At 38.0% G+C, this 22,508-nt stretch overlaps 1 protein-coding gene across 1 annotated transcript in view; it reads left to right on the top strand.

The window, feature by feature from the left end:
• Nucleotides 1-22,508, top strand: part of LOC140507455 (uncharacterized) — an 86,764-nt gene that overhangs the window by 1,347 nt on the left and 62,909 nt on the right. Inside the window, exons 2-3 of the mRNA XM_072615562.1 lie at nt 459-581; nt 8,170-8,269. Coding sequence (XP_072471663.1) covers nt 459-581; nt 8,170-8,269 — 223 coding nt within the window. The remainder of the gene's footprint in view (nt 1-458; nt 582-8,169; nt 8,270-22,508) is intronic.

Below are 22,508 nucleotides of genomic sequence, written 5' to 3'. Positions count from 1 at the left end.
GTGGTATTTTTGAAAGGGTATCTCAAGAGAAAAGTCTTTCCTCCAGCATCTTACTAAGTAATTCTTTGGGACTACTCATGGAGATAAATTTTCATGAGGAAGTAAGAGCTGGATATCCGAGAAAGAGACGATTGGCTGAAACAAAGAAAGAAACCATTGCCAGGATGATTTTTTCACACGTGACACAAGAGATAAAATAGATGATGTGTAAATTAACAAGATCAAGTCCTAAACTTCGGTAGTAATTTGAGTTCCATCTCGTGAGAAATTTACATCATCTGTCAGGTGGATAGAAGTGATACACAATTTAGCTCCACTATTTCCTTTTCAGATGAATCTACCATCAGTTGTCGGAAAAAAGACAGTTACAGACGTCCTAAAGATGTCACTGTGAACTTGCATCATCCTGTCCAATCACTGCCAGTGACTAAAAGCCTGTAACGATCCACATGCTCTAGAATGAGTCCTGTCCAAAGTGAAGAAAGAGCTGGAGCTGTAAGTGGCCCTGAGAACGCATACAGGGCTGTGATTCCAGAAGCAAAACGCGTCCCTCAAATGACAGCTCCCTCACAAAACAGAAGGTAAAGAAGCTAAAGGAGAAGCCTCTGCAGTTAACATTATGAATTTTGAGTGGATCGCTTCTTTTCTCAAGTTGTTACATTCCAGTCTTTATTGCAATAGATAAGAAAGAATCAATGGTAAATAATGCGATGGCAAAATTCATGCTTATTTCTCCTCTCATGCAGCCTAGAATCAACCAGGTCTTTTGGGACAGATATTTTATTTTCACCCTTCATCAGTGTAACATATTCCACAAGCACTGATCACTCTCAGAAATAAGTCTTCTCCAAGATAACTGCGATTTCCTCCTTGCCTTTTAAAGTATTTAACAAGGTAAACAATTCGGCTTATATGAATTAATATTCACGCAAAAATATCCATCTCAGATAGTTGTTCTCTGGTTTTGGATTCTTAGGGTCATCTTCCCCAAAGCTTAATTTTCATCAATTTACCTTTTCCTCGATATGAAAACATCTAGTTTGTTGAGTGTAAGACTGATAAATACTTGTACACAGGATGTGTGCTTGCATTGCTTCACTGTTGATCTGTTGTAACAGGGAGACACAGCAGAGGGCTTAATACTCTGACGTTATTCTAGTCCGATTTTTTCAAAGCTAGTTGCTGGCAATGGGAGGACTGCTTCCTACAACATTCCCTAATCACCCTTGGTTAAGTGTGTTAGGGAAATGGGGGGCAAAGATGCCTACATCTTGCTGTGTCAGTCAAGACAGTCATAGTTTGGAACTCCCCTATCAAAATTAGAGGTGAGATGCAAGCCGCAATGGGGCTCAGGTGAGGAAAACCCACATTCTTCCCACACATACAGATACACACACACACACACACACACACACACACAGCATTCTTGTTTGTGCGTTCAACCCTAAGGACTCCTCACTCACAGACGAGTACTCACCAGATCTATAGGGCACCAAACAAAAAAGGTGTGTTGCCAGAAATAGCCTCCAGGTTTGTTGATCCCTGTGTCTCACTGCATAATCTAAAATACTTAACCCAAGTGTTTTCATTTTTTATTGTATAATGTGGTTGTGTTTTTCCTTCTTTGCCGAAGAACCCCATGGCATCAGGGAAATGATGACATGACTTGCCCTTGACTTTGTTTTCAGTGAGAGAGGGCTGATAGGGTTAGATTTGGTGTGGTGGAGATATTTTGAACCTTAATCATGACAACTCATATCTAACACTAAGGAATAAAAACTCTAAGTACAGAGTCACAATAATTGCTTCTATGAAATTAGATTAGAATGGCATACATTTATCCTATCAAAGAATATCTTTGTAATGCTGTCCTTACAAACTCCGTAAATGATGATCATTGTGTCATATTCAGGTTTCAGTGTTTAAGTTGATTGTGTTTCAATACATTTTGTTGACCTGGAGCATATGCACTTATCTCTTCCTCATCTAGAGAAATTCTGTCAGTCTTTTCATTCTTGTGAATTTCGCTCCATGCAACCATATTCTTGGCTAGGTCTGAGGCAACTGACACTTATACAGTGAATTTCACATGAACTGCTGGTGTATTCTCTGCATAACTTGCTGTCATGTTTCTTGACCTAATCAGAGTAACTTAAAGAGTTACTTAGTGATTCAGATTCCATTTTCTTTGACTTCCCCTCACAGTATGCTATCAAGGAAGAGGATTTTTTCCTACTTCTTTTGAGATGGTCCTTGTTAGTGGTTTCACATATTAAGAGTTAGGTTTTGTTCCCTTTCTCTTTTGAGATAATCAGATTGAGTTTGTCATTTCAGAAGAAAAAAATAATCCTGGCAGTTCTTCAGGCCTGATTCTTTGTCTTTGAATTTAGTTCAGAAATTCCTGTGTCCTGTAATGAGTTAAATTTAGAAATTACGTTCTCTTGTAAATCACTTTTCTACTCTGATGGTTATTTTCAGGAAACCCAATAAGATCAATTTCATTATAATGAACTTCTTCTACAGATGACATCCCTACAGTGCAAGTCCATATCCTACAATTCCTTTTAGTGCTAGAGATTAGACTTGTAAGCCACTGGGAGCAATTAATTCCTTTGACCAGGGCAGGTTAGTACTTTCTGTGAAAAGAAGGTTTCAGAGAACTGACTAGAGCACTGAAACCAGAAGTGGTTTGTAAAGAGTCACACAGGTAATATCAAAAGCACGGGTGAGACACCAGATCAGGCCTTGCTCGTTTCCGAGTCAGATGTCCATCCACACTGCCTCGCAAACTTCATTCGTCTCTCTCTGATCCCCTGGCTTGTGAAGCCTTTGCTTATTGATTCCCTATGTCTATTCAATAAAACGCAAACTGAAGAAAATGTGCAATGAACTTCTTTCAAAAAATCTTACAAGTCTGCTTACTAAAGCCTGTGAATTTTCAGACACTTGAACAGTTAGAAAGATTTCATAGCATGATGCCAATACATCGTGAGAAAAGAGCAGCCATCAGAAAGTCCTAAACGACCACAGTAGTACATGGCTTCATTGGAACCAGGAAGAGAAAGGAACCAGCGATCCCTTTGCTTTCATCAATTTGACGGTGGAGATTATCAGGGTCTCAGTCTCTAATTCGAGTTTTTGTTGCTTTTTTCATCCAGATACATGTTTCCCCTCCCCATATTCATTTCCTCACGAGGTGTTGATGCTCTCTCTTCTCGTCATTCTCAGCAGCTTGTGGCTTGCTTTCCTGCATATTGGCATCGAGTTACATAGTGTACGGATGTTATAATTAGATGACCATAAGATAACATAGAAAGTTCAAAAAGAAATTCCCTGTTGTTCAGCAGAGTAACTCACGAGCCTGTAAATGTTTCAGAAGAGAAATATTGACTACTAAGGACTTTGACAGTCAAACCCTAGCCAGCCTTTCTTAATCCTGCTCATCTTCACACTCATCTTCAAACCAAACAGTTACATCAGTTAGTCTTCACATCTTGCTGCCCAGTGTTTCTTCTTTGTATCCCTTCAGGTCATCTGTTGAATTCTCTCTTCCTTCAGAAACTGTGTGTGGTGTAAGCACCAGGAAAATTTCCCGCATTTCCTGCATGTCTTCCTGACAATTATGTCCCATTATTGACCATATTGACCAACTGATCATATTGACCAATAGAGCAATTGAGAAACTTAAGTTTGCAAATATTTCCAAATTCACTGGCCATCTTTGTATCATGCTCATTGCTGGGGATAAGATGTCTTCAGGTGTACCCTTTACTTACATTACTTCATTGTTTTCTCTTTAGGTGAAAAACCAAAATCCGTTAATTTGGTTCCCCATTGAAGTCAATGAGAGAGAAAATAACGATGGTGAAGCAGCCCAGAAAAAGGGTCCCAGACTCATGACGTAGCTGAAGAGAATAGAGGGAGGCAATTGTGGATATGCACCACCTTCCTAGTATTCAATGTATTAGTGGATTTCTATTCAAAGAAGTCTTCCATGTTGGCCAATGGAGCAATGAAAAAATGTAAAGTTGCAAATTTCTCGAAAATCAATGGAAATACTTGAATTGTGTCCTTTGCTACAGGTAAGGTCTTTGGAGTTTTACTCTTTTCATAAATATTGGTCATCTTTGTATCGTGTTCATTGCTGGAGATAAGTACCTTTTTCATATCCTATTTCAGAATTTTCTCTTTAGCTTAATGGCCAAAATGTGTTTATTTGGTCTCCCATTGTCTTCAGTGTGAGCGACATTAATGTTGATCAAACTTCCACGAAATATGTAGCAGATTCAAACTCATGATAGGCATGAAAACAGTACAGGAATCCAATGCTGGGTAAGTCATAGCTTCTTTGTATACAATATGTTTGTTGAGTTATATTCCAATAAATCTCCCATATTGACCAATAGAGCAATTGAGAATATGATATTTGCAAATATCGCCCAGGCAACTGGCAAACCTTGTGCTGAGGTCATTGCTGTAGGGAAGATATCTGGAGGTTTACCCTTTACATATATTACTTCAAAGTTGTCTCCTTAGGTGAAAGGCCAAACTTCATTAATGTGGTTCCCCAATGACTTCAATGTGAGAGGAAATAACGACTGCGAAAACGTCCAGAAAAACAGTCCAAGACTCATGCTGTAGCTGAACAGAGCAGAGGAAAGGAATTGTGGATATGCACCACTTTTTTAGTCTTCAATGTGTTTCTTGATTTATGTTCAAAGAAATCTTCCATGTTAGCCAATGGAGCTATTAAGAAATTTAGGTTTGAAATTTTCTCCAATGTAAAGGACATTCTTGAAATTTGTGTATTATTATAGATAAAGTCTCAGGAGGTTTAGGCTATTCATCAGTCACTTCAGAGTTCTCTCTTAAGTGAATGACCAAAATGTGTTCATTTGGTTTCCCATTCACATTAATGGCTGAAACAATAAATGTTGAGATAACATTCAGGTAATATGTTGAAGAGGGAATCTCATGATGTCCTTGAAGAGCATACCATGATCCAATGCTGTGTATGTAGCAATTTCTTTGTATTCAACGTACTTGTTGAAATATACTTCAATAAATCTTCCATATTGACCAATAAAGCAATTGAGGAACCTAAGTTTGTACGTATTTGCGAATTTACTGGCCATCATGGTATCATGTTCATAGCTGGGGATAAGATATGTGCAGGTGTAGCCTTTACATATATCACTTCAGAGTTTTCTCTTTAGGTGTAAGGCCAAAATGTGTTAATTTGATTCCCGATTTGCTTCCATGAGAAAATAACAATTACCAAAACATCCAGAAAAAAGGTCTGAGACTCATGACGTAGCTGAACAGAGTAAAAGGAGCGAATTGTGTATATGCACCCTCTTTTTAGTATTCAACGTAGTTGTTGACTTGTATTCCAAGAACATTTTCATGTTGGCCAATGGAAAAATTAAGAAATGTTAAGTTGCAAATTTCTCAAAAGTCAATGGCAATCCTAGAATTATGTTCTTTGTTAAAAGTTAAGGTTTTTGGAGTTTAACCCTTTTCATCAATGTTGGCCATCATTGGATCCTGTTCATAGCTGTAGATACGTGCCTTTTAAATACGTCACTTCATAATTTTCTTTTTAGAATAATTGCCAAAATGTGTTTATTTCATCTCCCACTGACTTCAAAAAGAGAAACATGAAATATTGAGAAAACACCGAGAATATTCAGGAGAGTGAAACTCCTCATGTGTTTGAAGACAGTACTGTGACCTAATCTTAGTATGGAGCAGTTTACTTGTATTCAATGCATTTGCTGGGCTATCTTCCAATAAATCTTCCATATTGACTAATAGAGCAATTGAGAAAGTTAAGTTTTGATATATTGCCTAAGTTGCTGACTCTCTTTGCATTGAATTCATTGCTGTAGATCAGGTGACTGGACGTTTACCCTTTACATATATCACTTCAAAGTTTTCTTTCCTGTGATTTTCCAAAATGTGTTTATTTGTATGCCTGCTGACTTTAATGGGAGAAACATTACGTATTATGAAATCTTCCAGGTAATATGTGGGAGAATCAGAGTCATGTCATCATGGAGTAGAGCACAAGAAAACAGTGTTTTTAAGTGGCAGCATCATTGTATTCAATGTATTGGTTGAGTTATATTCAAATAAATCGTCCGTATTTGCAATGGAACAATTGAGAAAGTTAAGTTTAGGAACATCTCCCAAGGTGCCAGCCAACATTATTTTGTGTTCTTTGCTCCAGATAAGTTATTTTGAGGTTTACCCTTAACAGGTATCACTTCAGAATTTTCTCTTTAAGTTAATTGCCAAAATGTGTTTATTTGTTCTCCCATTGTCTTCAATGTTGATCAAACTTCCACGCAATATGTAGTAGATTCAAACTCATGACATGCACAAAAACAGTACAGGAATCCAATGCTGGTTAAGTTGCAGCTTCTTTGTATACAATATGTTTGTTGAGTTATATTCCAATAAATCTTCCATATTGACCAATAGAGCAATTGAGAATGCGATATTTGCAAATATTGCCAGGCAACTGGCAAACCTTGTGCTGAGGTCATTTGCTGTAGAGAAGATATCTGGAGGTTTACCCTTTACATATATTGCTGCATAGTTTTTTCTTCGGTGAAAGGCTGACCTGCGTTAGTGTGGTTCCCCAATGACTTCATTGTGAGAGGAAATAACGACTGTGAAAACATCCAGAAAAACAGTCCAAGATTCATGGTGTAGCTGAACAGAGTAGAGGGAGGGAATTGTGGATATGCACCACCTTTTTAGTCTTCATTGTATTTCTTGATTTATGTTCAAAGAAATCTTCCATGTTGGTTAATGGAACAATTGAGCATGTTGTTTCCACATATTTCCTAAGTCACAGGGTATCTCAGTATTGTATTCATTGCAGTATGCAAGTTGGCTGGAGGTTACCCTTCACGTATATCACTTCAGGGTTTTCTCTTTAAGTTAATTGACAAAATGTGTTTATTTGCCTGCCCACTGACTTCAGTGGGGGAAACATTCCATATTATGAAATCATCCAGGTAACATGTGGTTTAGTCAGTGTCATGAGGTCATGGAATAGAGCACAAGAAAACAGTGTTTTTAAGTAGCAGCGTCATTGCAGTCAATGCATTGGTTGAGTTACATTCAAATAAATATGTACTGGCCAATGGAGCAATTGAGAAAATTAAGTTTGGGAACATGTCCCAAGGTGCTGGCCAACATTATTTTCTGTTCTTTGTTCTAGATAAGTTGTCTTGAGGTTTACCCTTTACAGGTATCACTTCAGAGTTTTGTCTTTAAGTGAATTGCCAAAATGTGTTTATTTGGTTTCCCATTGACTTCAATGTGAGAATCATTAAATATTCTTAAAACTTCCAGGAAATATGTAGCAGAGTGAAATTCATGATATCTACGAAAACAATACAGGAATCCAAAGCTGGATAAGTCGCAGCTTCCTCGTATTCAATATATTTGTTGAGTTATATTCCAATAAATCTTCCATATTGACTAATGGAGCAATTGAAAATGTCACATTTGCAAATATCTCCCAGGTAACTGGCAAGGCTCGCATGGAGGTCATTGCTGTAGATATGATATCTGGAGGTTTAACCTTTACAAATATCACTTCCGAGTTTTCTCTTTAGGTGAATGACCATAATGTGTTCCTTTGGTTTCCTGTTGACATTAATGGCTGAATCATTAAATACTGAGATTACATTCAGGTAATATGTAGAACAGTGAAATTCATGAAATCCACGCAAACAGTACTGAAATCCCATGCTGTGTAAGTAGCAACTTCTTTGCATTCCATGTATTGGTTGAGTTAGAGTCAAATAATTCTTCCATATTGACTAATGGAATAATACAGAAAGTTAAGTTTGCAAATATCTCCAAAGTTACTGACCGTTCTTGTACTGTGTTAATTGCTGTAGAGAAGAATGCTGCAGGTGTACCTTCACATATACCACTTGAGACTTTTTTTTCTCTTTACGCTCATTGCCAAAAGGTTTTTATTTCTATTGCCATTGACTTCAATGGGAAAACCATTAAGTATTGAGTAAAGAGTCAGGGAATGTGTGAGAGCGAAACTCACAATGTCCACGAGGAGCATCCTGTGATCCAGTGTTGTATGCATAGCCCCTTCTTTGTATTCAATGTATTTGTTGACTTATGTTCAAGGAAATCTTCCATATGGAGCAATGGAGCAATTGAGAAATCTAAAGTTGCAAATTTCTCTTTAGAGGTGCTGCCAGTCCTTGAATCTTATTCACTGAGACACGTAAGGTCTCCAGAGGTTTACCCTTTTCACATATCACTTCAGAGTTTTCTCTTTATGGGAATTGGCAAAATGAGTTCATTTGGTCCCCCTTTGATTTCAATGGGGGAGAAAATGAAGATGGAGAAAAGGTCCAGGAAAAAGGTAGGAGCCTCAAGATAGATGGAGAAGAACAGAGGGAGGCAATGCTGCTTGTACCCCAGCTTCTTAGTATGCAATGTATATGTTGAATTCCATTCAAAGAAATTTTCAGGACTGGCTATAGAGCAATTGAGAATGGCTAGCTGGCAAATTTCTCCAAAGTTACTGACAATCCTTGAATTTGATTCACTGCTGTCCATGGGGTCCTTGCAGGTTTAATGTCCAAAATACTTTCATTTGGTTCCCTTTTGACTTCAGTGGGAGAGAAATTGAAGACTTCAAAATCTTCTAAGAGAATGTTGCCGACACAAACTGTTGATGTAGATGAACAGAGCACCAGGAGACAATGCTGTGAATGCAGTAGCTTCTTAGTGTTCAATGTAGTTGCTGACTTACATTCAAAGAAGTATTCCATATTGGCCAGTGGAGCAATTGAGAATGGTGAGGTTTCTCCACATTTCTCCAAAGTTACCAGCAATCCTCGATTTTTACCCTTTCCATGAATCACTTCCAAGTTGTCTCTTCATGTGAATTGGGGAAATGAGTTCATTTGGTGGACCTTCGACTTATTAGGGGAGAAAGGAAAGATTGGGAAAAGTTCCAGAAAGCAGGGACGAGCTTCACTCTAATGATCTAGAGGAACAGAGTAGAAGGTGGCAATGCTGTGTAGGCACCAGCTTCTTCATTTTCTCCTGAGGTCTTTGAGGAAAATACCGTGATCCAATGCTGTGTATGTAGCAACTTCTTTGTATTCAACGTATTTGCTGAATTATTTTTCAATTTCTACTTCCAAATCCAACTTCTGGGTTCCAAATACAAATTTCAACTCCTAATTCCTCTTCCAAATTTCAATTGCAAATTCCAAATCCTTATTCCTATTCCAAATACCAATTCCAATTCTCAGTTCTTAATTCTCAATTCCACATTAGAATTCCACATTCTAAGTTCCAATTCCAAATTCCAATTCCACATTCCAATTCAAATTCCAATTTCAAATTCGAGTTCCGCATTCCAATTTTAAATTCCAATTCCACATTCCAATTTAAAATTACAATTCCAAATTCGAGTTCCAAATTCCACTTGCAATTTTAATTTTCAGTTCCAAATTCCAATTCCAGATTCTAATTTGAAATGCCAAAATCAAATATCAAATTCCTAATTCAAATTCCTCTTCCAAGTTCTATTTCCAAATTCTTATTCCAACATTCATTTCCATAGTTCAGTTCCCAATTCCAATTCCATTTCTACATAACACATCCAAATTTGAATACCAACTTGAAATTCCAACCTTACAATTAGAGAGCATTTTTTTTTAGGGATTAGAATCAGAGCTCATTTTGAGTAATGATTAATGTTTGATTTAGCTAAGATGGTGGACAGAGAGCAAATACTCAACTAAGCTCTACCACAAATTCCTTCGGATCCCTCTAAAAGAGAATCTGAACAAATTTTAGAGTGGCAGAATCCACTAGGAGACAGCGTATGGCAGAGTTCTAGATGAGGACTGCCTGTAAGGTCAATAGGAAGGGCTTGTTGGGGAATGCAAAGCACACAGGTTGCACCAGCACAGAAGACTTCATTGTGGAGCTCCAGGTGGACTGAATAAGAAACATTAGGGTGGATTCACAAAATATCAGCTCAGGATGGGAGTCCAGTGGAACTGAGTGAGAGAAGTGCAGGACCTCTGGTAACAGCAATCGCCACTCCTGAGCCTATTAAATGTGTTTAGGTCACCTACTTGAACTACTTGGAGCCAAGATGGCAGAGTGATATGTAAGAGCTCATACTCTCCCCTTGTTGACCTTGAGAAATTCAGAGAATATTTCCCCAGTAAAATCCTGGAAGAGTGGGATCAGCCAAAGGGGTAAACAATTCCTAGCTTGAGAGGCTAGGAAAATCATTAAGGAGTGATCCTCTTGCTGTGGATGAAGGGGACAAGTGCAGGACCAGAGGTGTCCCAGACAGCCCCACCTCAGGGAACTGGGACGAGATCCTGAGCCCCAGGGAAGTGAAGCCCATAAATGCAAATACCAGGACCCCAGACATGGCTTAGCACAAGTGAGGGAATTGAGAAGACACTAGTGCAGACAAGAGTTCATAAACCACTGAGGCTTCCTGTGCACTAATTCAGGAAAGGAGACCTCCTGTAGCCAGACCACCCCTCCCCTACACTTCATGCAGCGAAGCTCCAGGGTAACTCTGGGGAAACTCATAAAGACTTCACCTTGTCTCTGGCTTCGCACACCAGCCAGCTCATCCCCAGGTAAGCTGCAGCATTCTAGCTTCCAGCTGGAAGAATCAGAGGCCACAACACACAAAGCGTCCGATTTTGAGCATGAGAATGGTGGGGCAGAGCCCCCTGTGCCCCAGAAGCAACGAATCACTTTAAAAGCCAGGAAAAAAGGCAATCATCATGAGTGGGAAGCAAACCAAGAAAGAAAAGACCATAGAATCTTACTATGAGGGCAAAGTACAAAACACAAATACAGAAGAGATCAGCATAGAGATTATAATCCCATATGAAACCTCAGAAGGGAATAAGAACTGGTCTCAAGAACAAAGAGCATTCTTGGAAGAACTCAAGAAGGATTCTAAAAACCAAATTAGAGAGGTAAAAGAAAAATTGGTCAGTGATTTTAAAAATATGAATAAAAGAATTCACTGAAGAGAATAGCTCCTTAAAAAGGAAAATTGGACAAACAGCAAAGAAAGTACAAAACCTAACTGGGGAAAATAACTCCTTAAAAGGAACAAACAGTTGGGCAAATGGAAAAGGAGATGAAAAAGTTAACTGAAGAAAACAAGCTATTAAAAGCTTTTATTGGGCAAGTAGAAGTTAATGACTCTATGAGACATCGAGAATCAGTTAAACAGAAACTAAAGAATGAAAAAATAGAAGAAAATGTAAAATATCTCATTAGAAAAACAACTGACCTGGAAAATAGATTCAGGAGAGAAAATATAAAAATTATTGAACTGCTGGAAAGCCATGATGAAAGAAAGAGCCTGAAGACTATCTTCCAAGAAATCATCAAGGCAAACTGACCTGAGATGCTAAATTCAGAAGGCAAAATAACCATCGAAAGAATCCACCTCCCAAAAGAGATTTTAAACTGAAAACACCAAGGAATATTGCTGCCAAATTCCAGAACTATTACATTAAGAGAAAATATGGCAATAAGCCAGAAAGAAACAATTCAAATATCAAGGAACTACATTCAAGATCACACAGGACCTTGAAGCTTCTACATTAAAAGATATCAGGGATTAGAATATGATATTTGGTAAAACAAATCAGCTTGGATTGCAATCAAGTATCAATTACCCAGAAAAACTGAGCTAAATAGTTCATTCAAGGAGATAGATATTCAATGAAACGACGTATTTCCAGGCTTTCATGATGAAAATACCAGAGCTCAATAGAAAATTTGGCCCTCAAATACAAGAGAGGCATAAAAAGTAAACAGGGGCAAAAACTTTCAATATTCAATCAAAAAAAATTTCAGTATTCAATATAGGAAAACAGTTTCCATCCCTATAAGGGAAGATGATGGTTGTTAGTCTTGAGAATTGTGTATTTATTATGATTATTTAAAAGGGATGTGTGCGTTCGTCCTTCATTGCCGAAAAAGACCATGCCATTAGAGAAATAATGACATGACTTTCACTTGACTTTGTTCTGAGTGAGGGAGGGCTGTGCAGGTCACCAGCCTCACGTCTCCTTCAGAGTCATCTGAATGAAGTGACCAGATAGTCATCAGGATGGCTGGAGATGAGGCAATAGGGGTTAAGTGGCTTGTCCAAAGTTACACAGCTAGTGAATGTCAAGTGTCTGAAGTGAGATTTGAACTCAGGTCCTCCTGACTCCTGCACTGACGCTCTATCCACTGCTCCACCTAACTACCCTTTTAAAAGAGATACGCATAGATAGAAGGAGTGGGTATAAATTAACTGATGTGATAATAAAAAATGCGATTTAAGGGTGAGAAGGGAGATGTGACAAGGAGGCAGAAAAAAGTAAACTACATCACAGGAAGAGACAAAAACCATATTATGGTAGAGGGAAAGAGGGGAAGGAGATGAGCACTGATTGAGATTTACTCTAATCTGATTTGGTTCAAGGAGGGAACAACAAATTAGGTTAAGTATAGAAATACAACTTACCCTATAGCCAGTAGGAGGGGAAAGAGAAAAGAAAAAGGCAGGTTCGTCACATCTGCAGGGAGAATAGGGGGTTGGCCTGGCCCCAGTTCAAAATAAAGAAAGTGTACCTCTAGCCAGAATGATGACCCCAAGACTGCAAATTGGAAAAGAGTAAACAGTTGTGAATGGGGCTATGATAATGGGTTCATGGACTCCAGAAGTATGGCTATATTTACCCTGCTGCTTGTTATTGTTTCCTTGTTTCTTTTTGGCATTTTGTTTGTTCACTTTGCTTTTCAGATTTATTTTCTGCTGGTTTAAAACCCTCCACCTGCGGATGCCTGATCAGTTAAGCCAGATGTCACCCCCTACTCATGTGTGTGCTATGTCACCTTTGGACCTGAAGTTGACCTAAGTCTGGATGCCAGCTAGGGATCTCTCAAATGGGACCTGTTAGGGCAGGAACAACTCTACGTCCAGTCACAGCAGGAAGTAGCTATGGAAGAAACGAGAAGAATGATGGGGTGCTTGAACTCAAACCCCACCCTAAGATATTGTTTTATGTGCTCATTTTGTGTGATCCCTGTTATATTGTTGTAAAGTTATGTTGCCACCAGTTGCCCCACCGATCTATGTAATGAATATGAAAGATCTTGGGGCAGAATGTATTGGTGATTTGAAATGGAAAATTTCCTATTCATTAATAGGCCCATTAAGTCACATGGAGGAGTTTGCTGAATGAGTGGAGCAGGAAGAGTCAGAGCTAGAACAGAGCTGAGAGGAAGTTAGTCTTGGGACCAGTCACATCTAGGAAGGATGCAAGTTCTGTAGCGTGACTGATTTTGCTCTCTTAGAGCCTGCTTGTGATGAGTATAATGGACGTGGTTTGTGGGATGTCTAGCAGGGGGATGCTTTGGTATGATATTGTGAGAGACAGCATAAAGTTAAGTTTCCACAGAAGCTATTATTAGTTAATGAAGTCAAGGAGACTAAGTCAGATAATAAGGGGGCCAGCAGACTGCAGGTGGACTCAACCAATGAGGAGACAGACAGTGACTTTCAGAAAACTACAAAGTTTTTGATAAAGGAACCATATCTACAGCTAGCTGAAACTAGCCAATAAAATTGACCTAGGGTTACATGAGAAGGCTTTTCTTCTCTGTGCTTGCTTAATGAACCTCATGGATATAAGCAGACACACTTTGCATAAAATTATCCCTCCATTTTCTGATCATCAGTCATATGCTAGAGCATGTTTCGGAGGTGGATCACACTAAGGGGGTTTATGTAGTGGGCACATCGAGAAGACGGTGATTTAATGGAGGATGGACCAATCCAACTCTTGGTGGGAGGAACTGTCTTAAACTAACAGAAGCTCATGTTGCTTCTGTATTCAGTTTTATCTCCTCCTGAAAACAGGATGGGGACCTGCTTTGGCCAAAATGATCAATTCCTTTGAACCCTGCCGCAATAAATTTTCCTTTACACCATATTAGTGTCAAAATGTCTCTAACCGTCTTTCCCTCTGCACTGTTATTGTGTATAGATACTTTTTTTTGCTATGATGGATTTGGGTCTGAATAAATGTTTTGATTCTGCCTTCCATGTGAAGAGTCTGTAATATTTCACAATTCCAAATTGCACCATGATATTCATGGCTACTGTGGGCATTGTCAATATTGCATTGGCGCTACAGACACATAGACTACAAAGCTGCTAAAGCCTGACACGCAATATTTTCTCATAACACATCTGAATAGAAATCTTGGACAACTTAGAAACAGTGAGGACACATCTTTGTCTTCCTTCATCTTGCATAATGTTACATTTATTAAGTTTCCTATAGATTTTTTTTTCAAAATCAAATCCATTTTGCAAATTTAGGGATAGAGAAAGGTCTTAATTCCACCTCCAAAGAAAAAAGAAAGCTCCACAGTCTCTAATTATTGTAATACATTAAATTGAGTGAAACAAAGCAAGTCCTGAGGATTTCCCATACTTCATACTCAAATTTTTTTCTGTTGATAACAGCATTTCTTTTGAGCAATCTAGAGGCAGACATGAGACTAACAATAATGTTTTGTACCATTCTTTTACAAGAAAATTTCAAAAGTCATTTTATTCCTCACTTTAGTGGTAATGAAATATTGAATTCAATGTTTTTTTTTTTTTACTACATTCTGCTCTGAAACAGCTTTTCCTTTTTAAAAAAATGCCTTCTTCATTCAACCTGAAGGAAAGGGATTGTTGCAAAATCATATTCCAAAAGAATAATCCAAGGACCTGAAAAAATTGCTAGATTTCACTAATCTAAACGGGGTGTTCTTGAATTCATTCATAACTCCGAGAAAAATGTGCATATCAACATCCAGTGTATGACAGATAGGGTTGCAGAATTGCTAAACCTTTACACTTAGGAAATATTTCCCTATATGCTTCTCCACAGAAATCTTGGACATCGTGCAAGTTTTGTGGGCACATCTTTATCTTTCTCGATTCTGATAATCTTTTTCATTGCATAAGGATCAGTATGGTTCCTATAGACTTTTTCTTTCCAAATATGATTTTCTCTTTCAGTCAATGTTTGACCAAAGCCAATCCATTCTGCAAATTCAGGAAAATTTAACAGTTTTCAGCACAACTTCAAATGTTTGAAACTCCACTCTTTCAAGCAATTGCAATGCATGGAATGCAATGAAACAAAGGAAATGCTGAAGGATTTCTGTACCTTTATCACTGAAATTTCTGTCATGATAAAAAGCATTTCATTTGACTCATCTAGAGAAAGGAATTGATAGAACAACCATGCTTCATTGAAAAACATTGAACAATAACAAGAATAACAATTTTTTTCCAAGAAAACTTCAAAAGTCATCTCCTTATTTTTCACTTTAATGGCAACGTACCATTGAATTCAATGTCCTTTACTTGTTTTCTTTTAATAGAATGCCTTCTTCATTCACTCTGAAACAAGTGGATTCCAACAAAAGTCCCTTTCCAAAAGAATATAGCCAGGTCCTGCAGAAATTGTTACATTCCAAAAGATCTGTTAGGGATTTTATTCAAATCATCCATTACTCTTTTGGAAGTCTATGTATTGATATCCAGTGTAAGAGAGATGGGTTGCAAATTTGCTAAAGGTTTATACTCAGAAAGAGTTTCCTCAAATGCAACTCCACAGAAATATTAGATTTTTGCACATTTTGAGGGCTCATTTATATCTTACTCCATTCTGATAATTTTTCTTATTATATAGAAAGTATTAAGGTTTTGATAGATTTTTAATACATAAAAGACAAACGTCTTTTTCTCCTTCAGTTAAGGTTTAACAAACCCTATCCATTCTGCAAATTCAGGGAAAGAATCTTGACTCTAACATCAAATGAAGAAAGCTCCACAATCTGTAGCTGTTGAAATGCATGAAATCCAACGAAATGAAACAAGTCCTGAGAAATTCCCATCCTTACCACTCTAATTTTATCCTTAGGAAAATAGCTTTTCCTTTGAACCATCTAGATATAGACATTGATAGACCACCAATAATAGAAGAGGGACATTAGCAACATCAATATGACCTCATATCATGTTTTTCCCAACTAAAGTGGCGAAAGTAATTTTCTTCTTTCTCAGTTCAATGGAAATGACCCATTGAATTCAATATCTTTGTCTTAATTCTGCTTTCAATATGATTTTCCTTTGACAGAATGCAATTCAAATTTTTGGTCAGGTGATACTTCTTTTTAAAGCATTTACAATATGGACGGCAAAAGAATTTGGTTTTAACATTAACCACCCGAGACACAAATAATATTTATGTTGCTAACTTCACAAGCTCTTGACCTAATTGTCTCCACAGTATTACTAAGAATTAAAGGACCCTAACTTATTGTTGTTGGTCTGAAGTCCCATGCCTAATGGCTTAATTTTAGACTTAACCTCAGATGTTCCCCTACCAATAATCTATAATTTAATGGATCTGGTTACAAACATTTTGACCACAGGATATTACCACTAAGTGTAGGGACATTGCAGGGATACAATATCTCCCCAACTTCATGTCAACTCCAGGCAAGATTAGATTGTTCACTTGCATTCAGTGAGGCTTAAAGTCTGCCAGGTGTCAGTGAGGAAATTGAGTCAGGAGAATCCTACCTCCACCCAGGTTGAACAGCCGCTCTCCCACTCTTCCCATGAGATTACCTTTTGCGTTTATACCAGCATCTCACTGGCTTACTGGCATCATGGATTAGAGGCTCAGACTGCCTTTCTTGTTATTCATACCTGAAGTTAGACTCAGAAAAACAGTCCCATAACATCTAAAAATGGCAAGTTCTCATAACTAGGTTTCAAATATGATTATAATTTCACTTTGGCTAAGGAACATCTTTTGAGGCAAGTCTTAAGTGGCTTACATGCCTTTCTATACATGTTCTAGTTCCTGATTAAACAGCAATCACAAATCAAATTTACCATTAAAACCTTACCTTTTCCATCAACGTCAAATTTTACCCAAGGTTTCCTTCCTCTAGGAAATTTAGACTGAAATTCTTTTCCCCAAACTAAAGATGTCATTGATTTATTCTCAGTAATTAATTCATTCAATTTTTTTAATACTAATTGCTCTTACCTCACTTTGTAATATGTCCATTATTTCTCCCCATCACTCCCCTCCCCCCGCTTCCTAATACCTTGCCTTCAGATCATTCCTTCTCCTACCCTCCCTTCTATCACACCCCACCCTTCCCTTATCCCCATCTTCTCTCTTTTCTTGTAGAGCAAGATAAATTTCTATATCCATTCCCTGTATTTCTTATTTCCTGATTATATGCAATAAAAATTCTCAACATTTGTTTCTAATACTTTGAATTCCAACTTCTTTCCCTCCCCCCTCCCTCCCCAGCCCTACTGAGAAGGCAAGCAATTCAATACAGACTAAATATGTGTTGTTTTTTAAGACTTCCATAGCAATGATGTTGTGTAATGCTAATTATATTGCCCTCTGTCCTACTCTATCCCCTCTTATTTTCCCCCCACAATTGACCTTGTCCCTTCTCGAAAGTGTTTTTTTCTAGTGACTCCCTTCTCCCATTTACTCTCCCTTCTAATATTCCCCTCACCCCACTTGTCACCTCCTCTCCTACTTTCCTGTGATATGATATAAATTTTCATATCAAATTTAGTGAGCATGTAATTCCCTCCTTCAGGCATATGTAGAGAGAGTAGCTTCATTTTTCCCCTCTCCCCTTCCCCCCTTTCTCTTCCATTGAACAAGATTTTTCTTTTCTCTTTTATGAGTTATAGCCTGCCCTGCTCCACTTCTCTCTTTCTCTTCCTTATATTTTCCTCCTTCACCCCTTAATTTTTATTTTATTTTATTTTTGTGTGGATATCATCTCCTCTGATTCAATACACCCTGTACTCTCTATCTATATATACGTATGTACAATCTCTCCATCTACCCAAATACTGAGAAAAGATTCAAGAGTTATAAATATTTTCTTTCCATGTAATAATGTAAACAGTTCAGCTTTAGAGAGTCTTTTATGATTTTTCTTTCCTGTTTACCTTTTCATATTTCTCTTGATTCTTGTCTTGGGAAGTTAAATTTTCTATACAGATCTAGTCTTTTCCTCATTATGAATGATTGAAAGTCCTCTATATCATTGAATGGCCATTTATCCCATTGAAGTATTATACTCAGACTTGCTGGGTAGGTGATTCTTGGTTTCAATCCCAGTTCCTTTGACCTCTGAAATATCCCATTCCAAGCGTTTCGATATCTTAATGTTGAAGCTACCAGATTCTGTGTTATCCTGATTGTATTTCCGCAATACTCAAATTTTTCTTTCTAGCTGTTTGCAGTATTTCCTCCTTGATCTGGGAACTCTGAAATTTGGCCACAATATTCCTAGGAGTTTCTCTGTTACGGTTTCTTTCAGGAGGTGATAGGTGGATTCTTTCAATATTTATTTTGCCCTCTGATTCTAGAACATCGGGGCAGTTTTCCTTGATAATTTCATGGAAGATAATATCTAGGCTATTTTTTTTATCATGGCTTTCAGGTAGTCCCATAATTTTTTAATTGTTTCTCCTGGATTTATTTCAAGGTCAGCTGCTTTTCGTTATCTTCTACTTTTTCAAATTTTTGGTTTTGTTTACCAACTGCTTGGTTTAACTCATAGTCATTCATTTCCCTGAATTCAATTCTCTCTTTCAATTATTTTGTCCAATGAGCTTTTGAACCTTCTCCTCCATTCGACTAATTCTGCTTTTTAAAACCTCCTCCTCGTTGGCTTTTTGGACCTCTTTTTCTAATTGAGTTAGTCTCTTTTTAAAGTTGTTATTTTCCTCAGCATTTTTTTGGTTCTCCTTTAGTAAACTGCTAACTTGTTTTTTAAGGTCTTCTGTTGCCTGAACCAAATTTAAATTCCTTTTGGAGGCTCTGGAGGCAGAGGCCTTGACTTCCTCTGACAGTATGCCTGGTTCTTCCTTATCTGAATGGAGGGGGGGAGACACCTGTTCCCCAAGAAAGTACCCTTCTATGGTCTTATTTGTCCCCTTTTTTGGCCATTTTCCCAGCCAGTTACTTGACTTCTGAGTTTCCTCTCCACAACCACCTCTCGTCCAGTTCTGCCAAGCCAGCACTGGGGGCTGAGATTCAGATGAGCTACTCCAAACCCTCAGGGGCTTTAGGTGGGAGCAGGGCTGGTATTCAGTGTGAGATTGAGATCAGTTCCTCAGTAGGGGTCAGGGCCACCACATGAGGCTCAGTTCCCTCAGGGTATTTACAATGATACCTTCAACAATTGATGGAGGCTACTGCCTGCTTTGGGAGCCCCATCTGCTGCTGCCTTTATTAATGCCACTTGAGGAGACCCGAGTTATGGGGACACCCTACTTCCTTCTTAGACAGCCAAAAAGACCCTCTCACTGACTTTTGGCACCTAAGGGTTGAGGGATCTGAGCTGCCACTGGAGATCCTGTCCCTGAAGCCTAGTCAGATCTGCTCCTCCTGGTGCCAGGTGGCCAAGGCTGGGATGGGCTCTGCTCCAGGTCTGGTCTTTCAGGTCACTCTGGGCCATAAATCTCCTCCACTCCGTTTTCCTGTGGCTACTGCTGCTCTAGAATTTGTTGAGAGTTCTTCTTTACAGGTATTTTATGGGTGTGGGGTAAGAGCTAGCATGTGTTTGTCTTTCTATTCTGACATCTTGCCTCCACCCCATAAAAACTTTTTAAAAAGACAAAGATCTTGGAGCAATTTGTGGTGGTGAGATTTAGGGTACAACTACATGTCCTGTGGTATGCTAGTAAATATTTAACAACTAGCACTCTGAAAAAAAAGAAACGTATGCATGCCACACCTTTAAGTTTAATCAACTTTATAAAACATTTTCTTTGCGACTTTCTTGCCTACACAATTAATAAAACTACATATCATGACCTGATTTGTAGTGTTTCCAAGTTGTAAATGTTGACACTGAAAATTTAACAGTCAGTTATTCCTGTTGACACTTCCTCCAGCACAACCCTGGGCTGCTCCCATGAGTGGTTGAAATTGAATAGAAAGTGACAATTAAGAAGTGAAATGAACTTGGAAGTCAGACTGTTTCAAGGGTCATTAATGTAGATATTGAATGTAAGTTGCTTGCAAGTAGGGAATTTTAGAAATTCTTGTATTTGTATCTTTCACATGTAGCACAGTGTTTGGCACATAGTAAAGTAGGCCCTTAACATGCTCACTGATTGATTAAAGACACCAAGGACAAGTGGCAATGGGGGTGAAAAGGAAAACAGTTAACAGGATCTAAAAGTAAGGAGAATAATCCTCAAGGGAATAGATGACAATTACCTAGATGGGGTATATAGAAGACATAGAAGAATGGAGGACTTCAAATAAAGAGAAATTGATGAACGATTGTGGCAGAGAGAATGTTTTCATGTGTTGTTGATCAAGAAGGAGAATGCTGACTTCTGATGCATCCACCAGCTCTGGAGAGGATAGCCTGCAATGAAGTGTCTTTGGGAAGAAAACTATCTTCAGTGCACCAAAAATATGGAAAGAGTGGAAGAGGAAGAACTTATGAAGGAGTGTTAATAAGAATTGGGATTACAAAGTATATTGAAGTGGAAAGTCAAAGTGTGTTCAGTGGAGGGATCTAAAGGATAGGCTGAATAGGGAAAAAATTTCAATAAGACGTAGCAGGGAAAAAGAATTTCTGCTCGGGTTGTCAGCAACTCAGAATCATAGAGATAAAAGGAGCAAAAGGAAGGAATTTTCTACTCTTTGGTCAAGTATCAGGCGATTAGAATTCTTGGTTCACCAGAGAATGATACTCTGTGGTCTAGTGACACTGGCCTCTTTCTTGTCCCTTGCATAAGCATTTTCACTGGCTATCCCCCATGCCTGGAACTCTCTTCATCTTTACTCTGATTTCTCTGGCTTCCTTTAAAGTCTTGGCTAACGTTCTATATTCCATAAGAAATCTTTCCCACTCTGAGACTGTCTTCAATTTATCCTGTATATATCCTATAGTTGTTTACGTATTATCTCCTTCATTAGAATGTGATTTCCTTGAGAGAAGTGATAGGACTTTTTTGTTTTTCTTTGTAAATCATACAATTGGCATGTCATAAATGTTTGAAAGAGTGGTTCAGAAAGGTCTACGGCAATGGTGGCCAGGAAGATCATGCCACTAATGCCTAGTCCCTAATGATCTTGACAGTCTTGAAACTATCTTTTAATTGGTACCACTAATCCAAGGACAATAGTCCTATTCTTCTAAAATATCTCTTCAGGCTATTCCAAGAATAGCTCAAATAAACCCAAATATTAAAATAAATAGTGGCTTTATTCTTTTAGCAAATTGAGAGCAGAGACAAAGTGGAATGACTACCAAAGTGATATTTTGAAATTATATGCATGACCACATCACTCACTAAACTACAGTGCAACTCTATGACATCTATGATGAAATGCAAACTTCTCTGTTTGACATTTAAATAGACTTCCAATGTGGCCTCAACTGAACTTTACCTGTCTAGACTTATTATACAGTTTCCTTTCACATACTGTATGGTCCAGTCAGATTAGCTGTGCTGATTTTCACACTTGACATTTCATTTCCCATATCCATGCCATTGAACAGATCATCTCCCATGCCTAGAATGTATTCCCTCATCACCTCTTCCTCTTAGAATCCTTTGTCTCTTTCCAAGCCCAGTTCAGATTTTTCTCTCATGAGGTCATTCCTGATCTTTGTAACTTCTGGCGTTTCTTCACCACGCCCCACCGCCTTATTATGCTTATTTATTTTATATGTTATATATATACACACACATATACATACACACACATATATATAAATTATTATATAAATAATTACATAAATAAATATATATATTTACATTTTATCTCCCTCTGTAGAATGGAAAAGCTTTGAGAGTAGTGAATTTTTTATTTTTGTCTTTGTATACCTAGTACCTAATACAGCACCAGGCACATAAAAGTTGCCTAATGAATGTTTATTGATTGACAGGAGGAAGAATTCCCTGATTCTGCCTTCAGAAGACCTGAGTTAAAATTCAGCCTTTGATGATAATTACCTGTGTGACCTCACACAGTCAAATTTTTTTAAGTCTCAGATTTCTCATTGGCAAAATGAAGAGATTGAACTCATGTAAATATTAACTCTGAGGTTCCTACAATTATCTTGTAACAGGAGGTCGTCTGATGGATGGTTGGTATGGAACTGATTATATACTCTGACCTCTAATGATAACAAATAAAAACAGCTAACAATTATATTGTGCTTACTATGTGTCAGGCACTGGCTAAGCATTTTAAAATTATTATACAATTTAATCCTCAAAACAAACCCGGGAGGTAGGTACTATTATTATCCTTGTGTTACTGAAGAGACTTACCCGTGATCACAAAGCTAAGTGTCTTTTTTAAAAT

Source organism: Notamacropus eugenii, chromosome 1, assembly GCF_028372415.1.
Source record: "Notamacropus eugenii isolate mMacEug1 chromosome 1, mMacEug1.pri_v2, whole genome shotgun sequence".
NCBI classification, from domain to species: domain Eukaryota; kingdom Metazoa; phylum Chordata; class Mammalia; order Diprotodontia; family Macropodidae; genus Notamacropus; species Notamacropus eugenii.
Note: the sequence above shows the minus strand (reverse complement) of the source record. Positions and strands in the feature narration are given on the sequence as shown.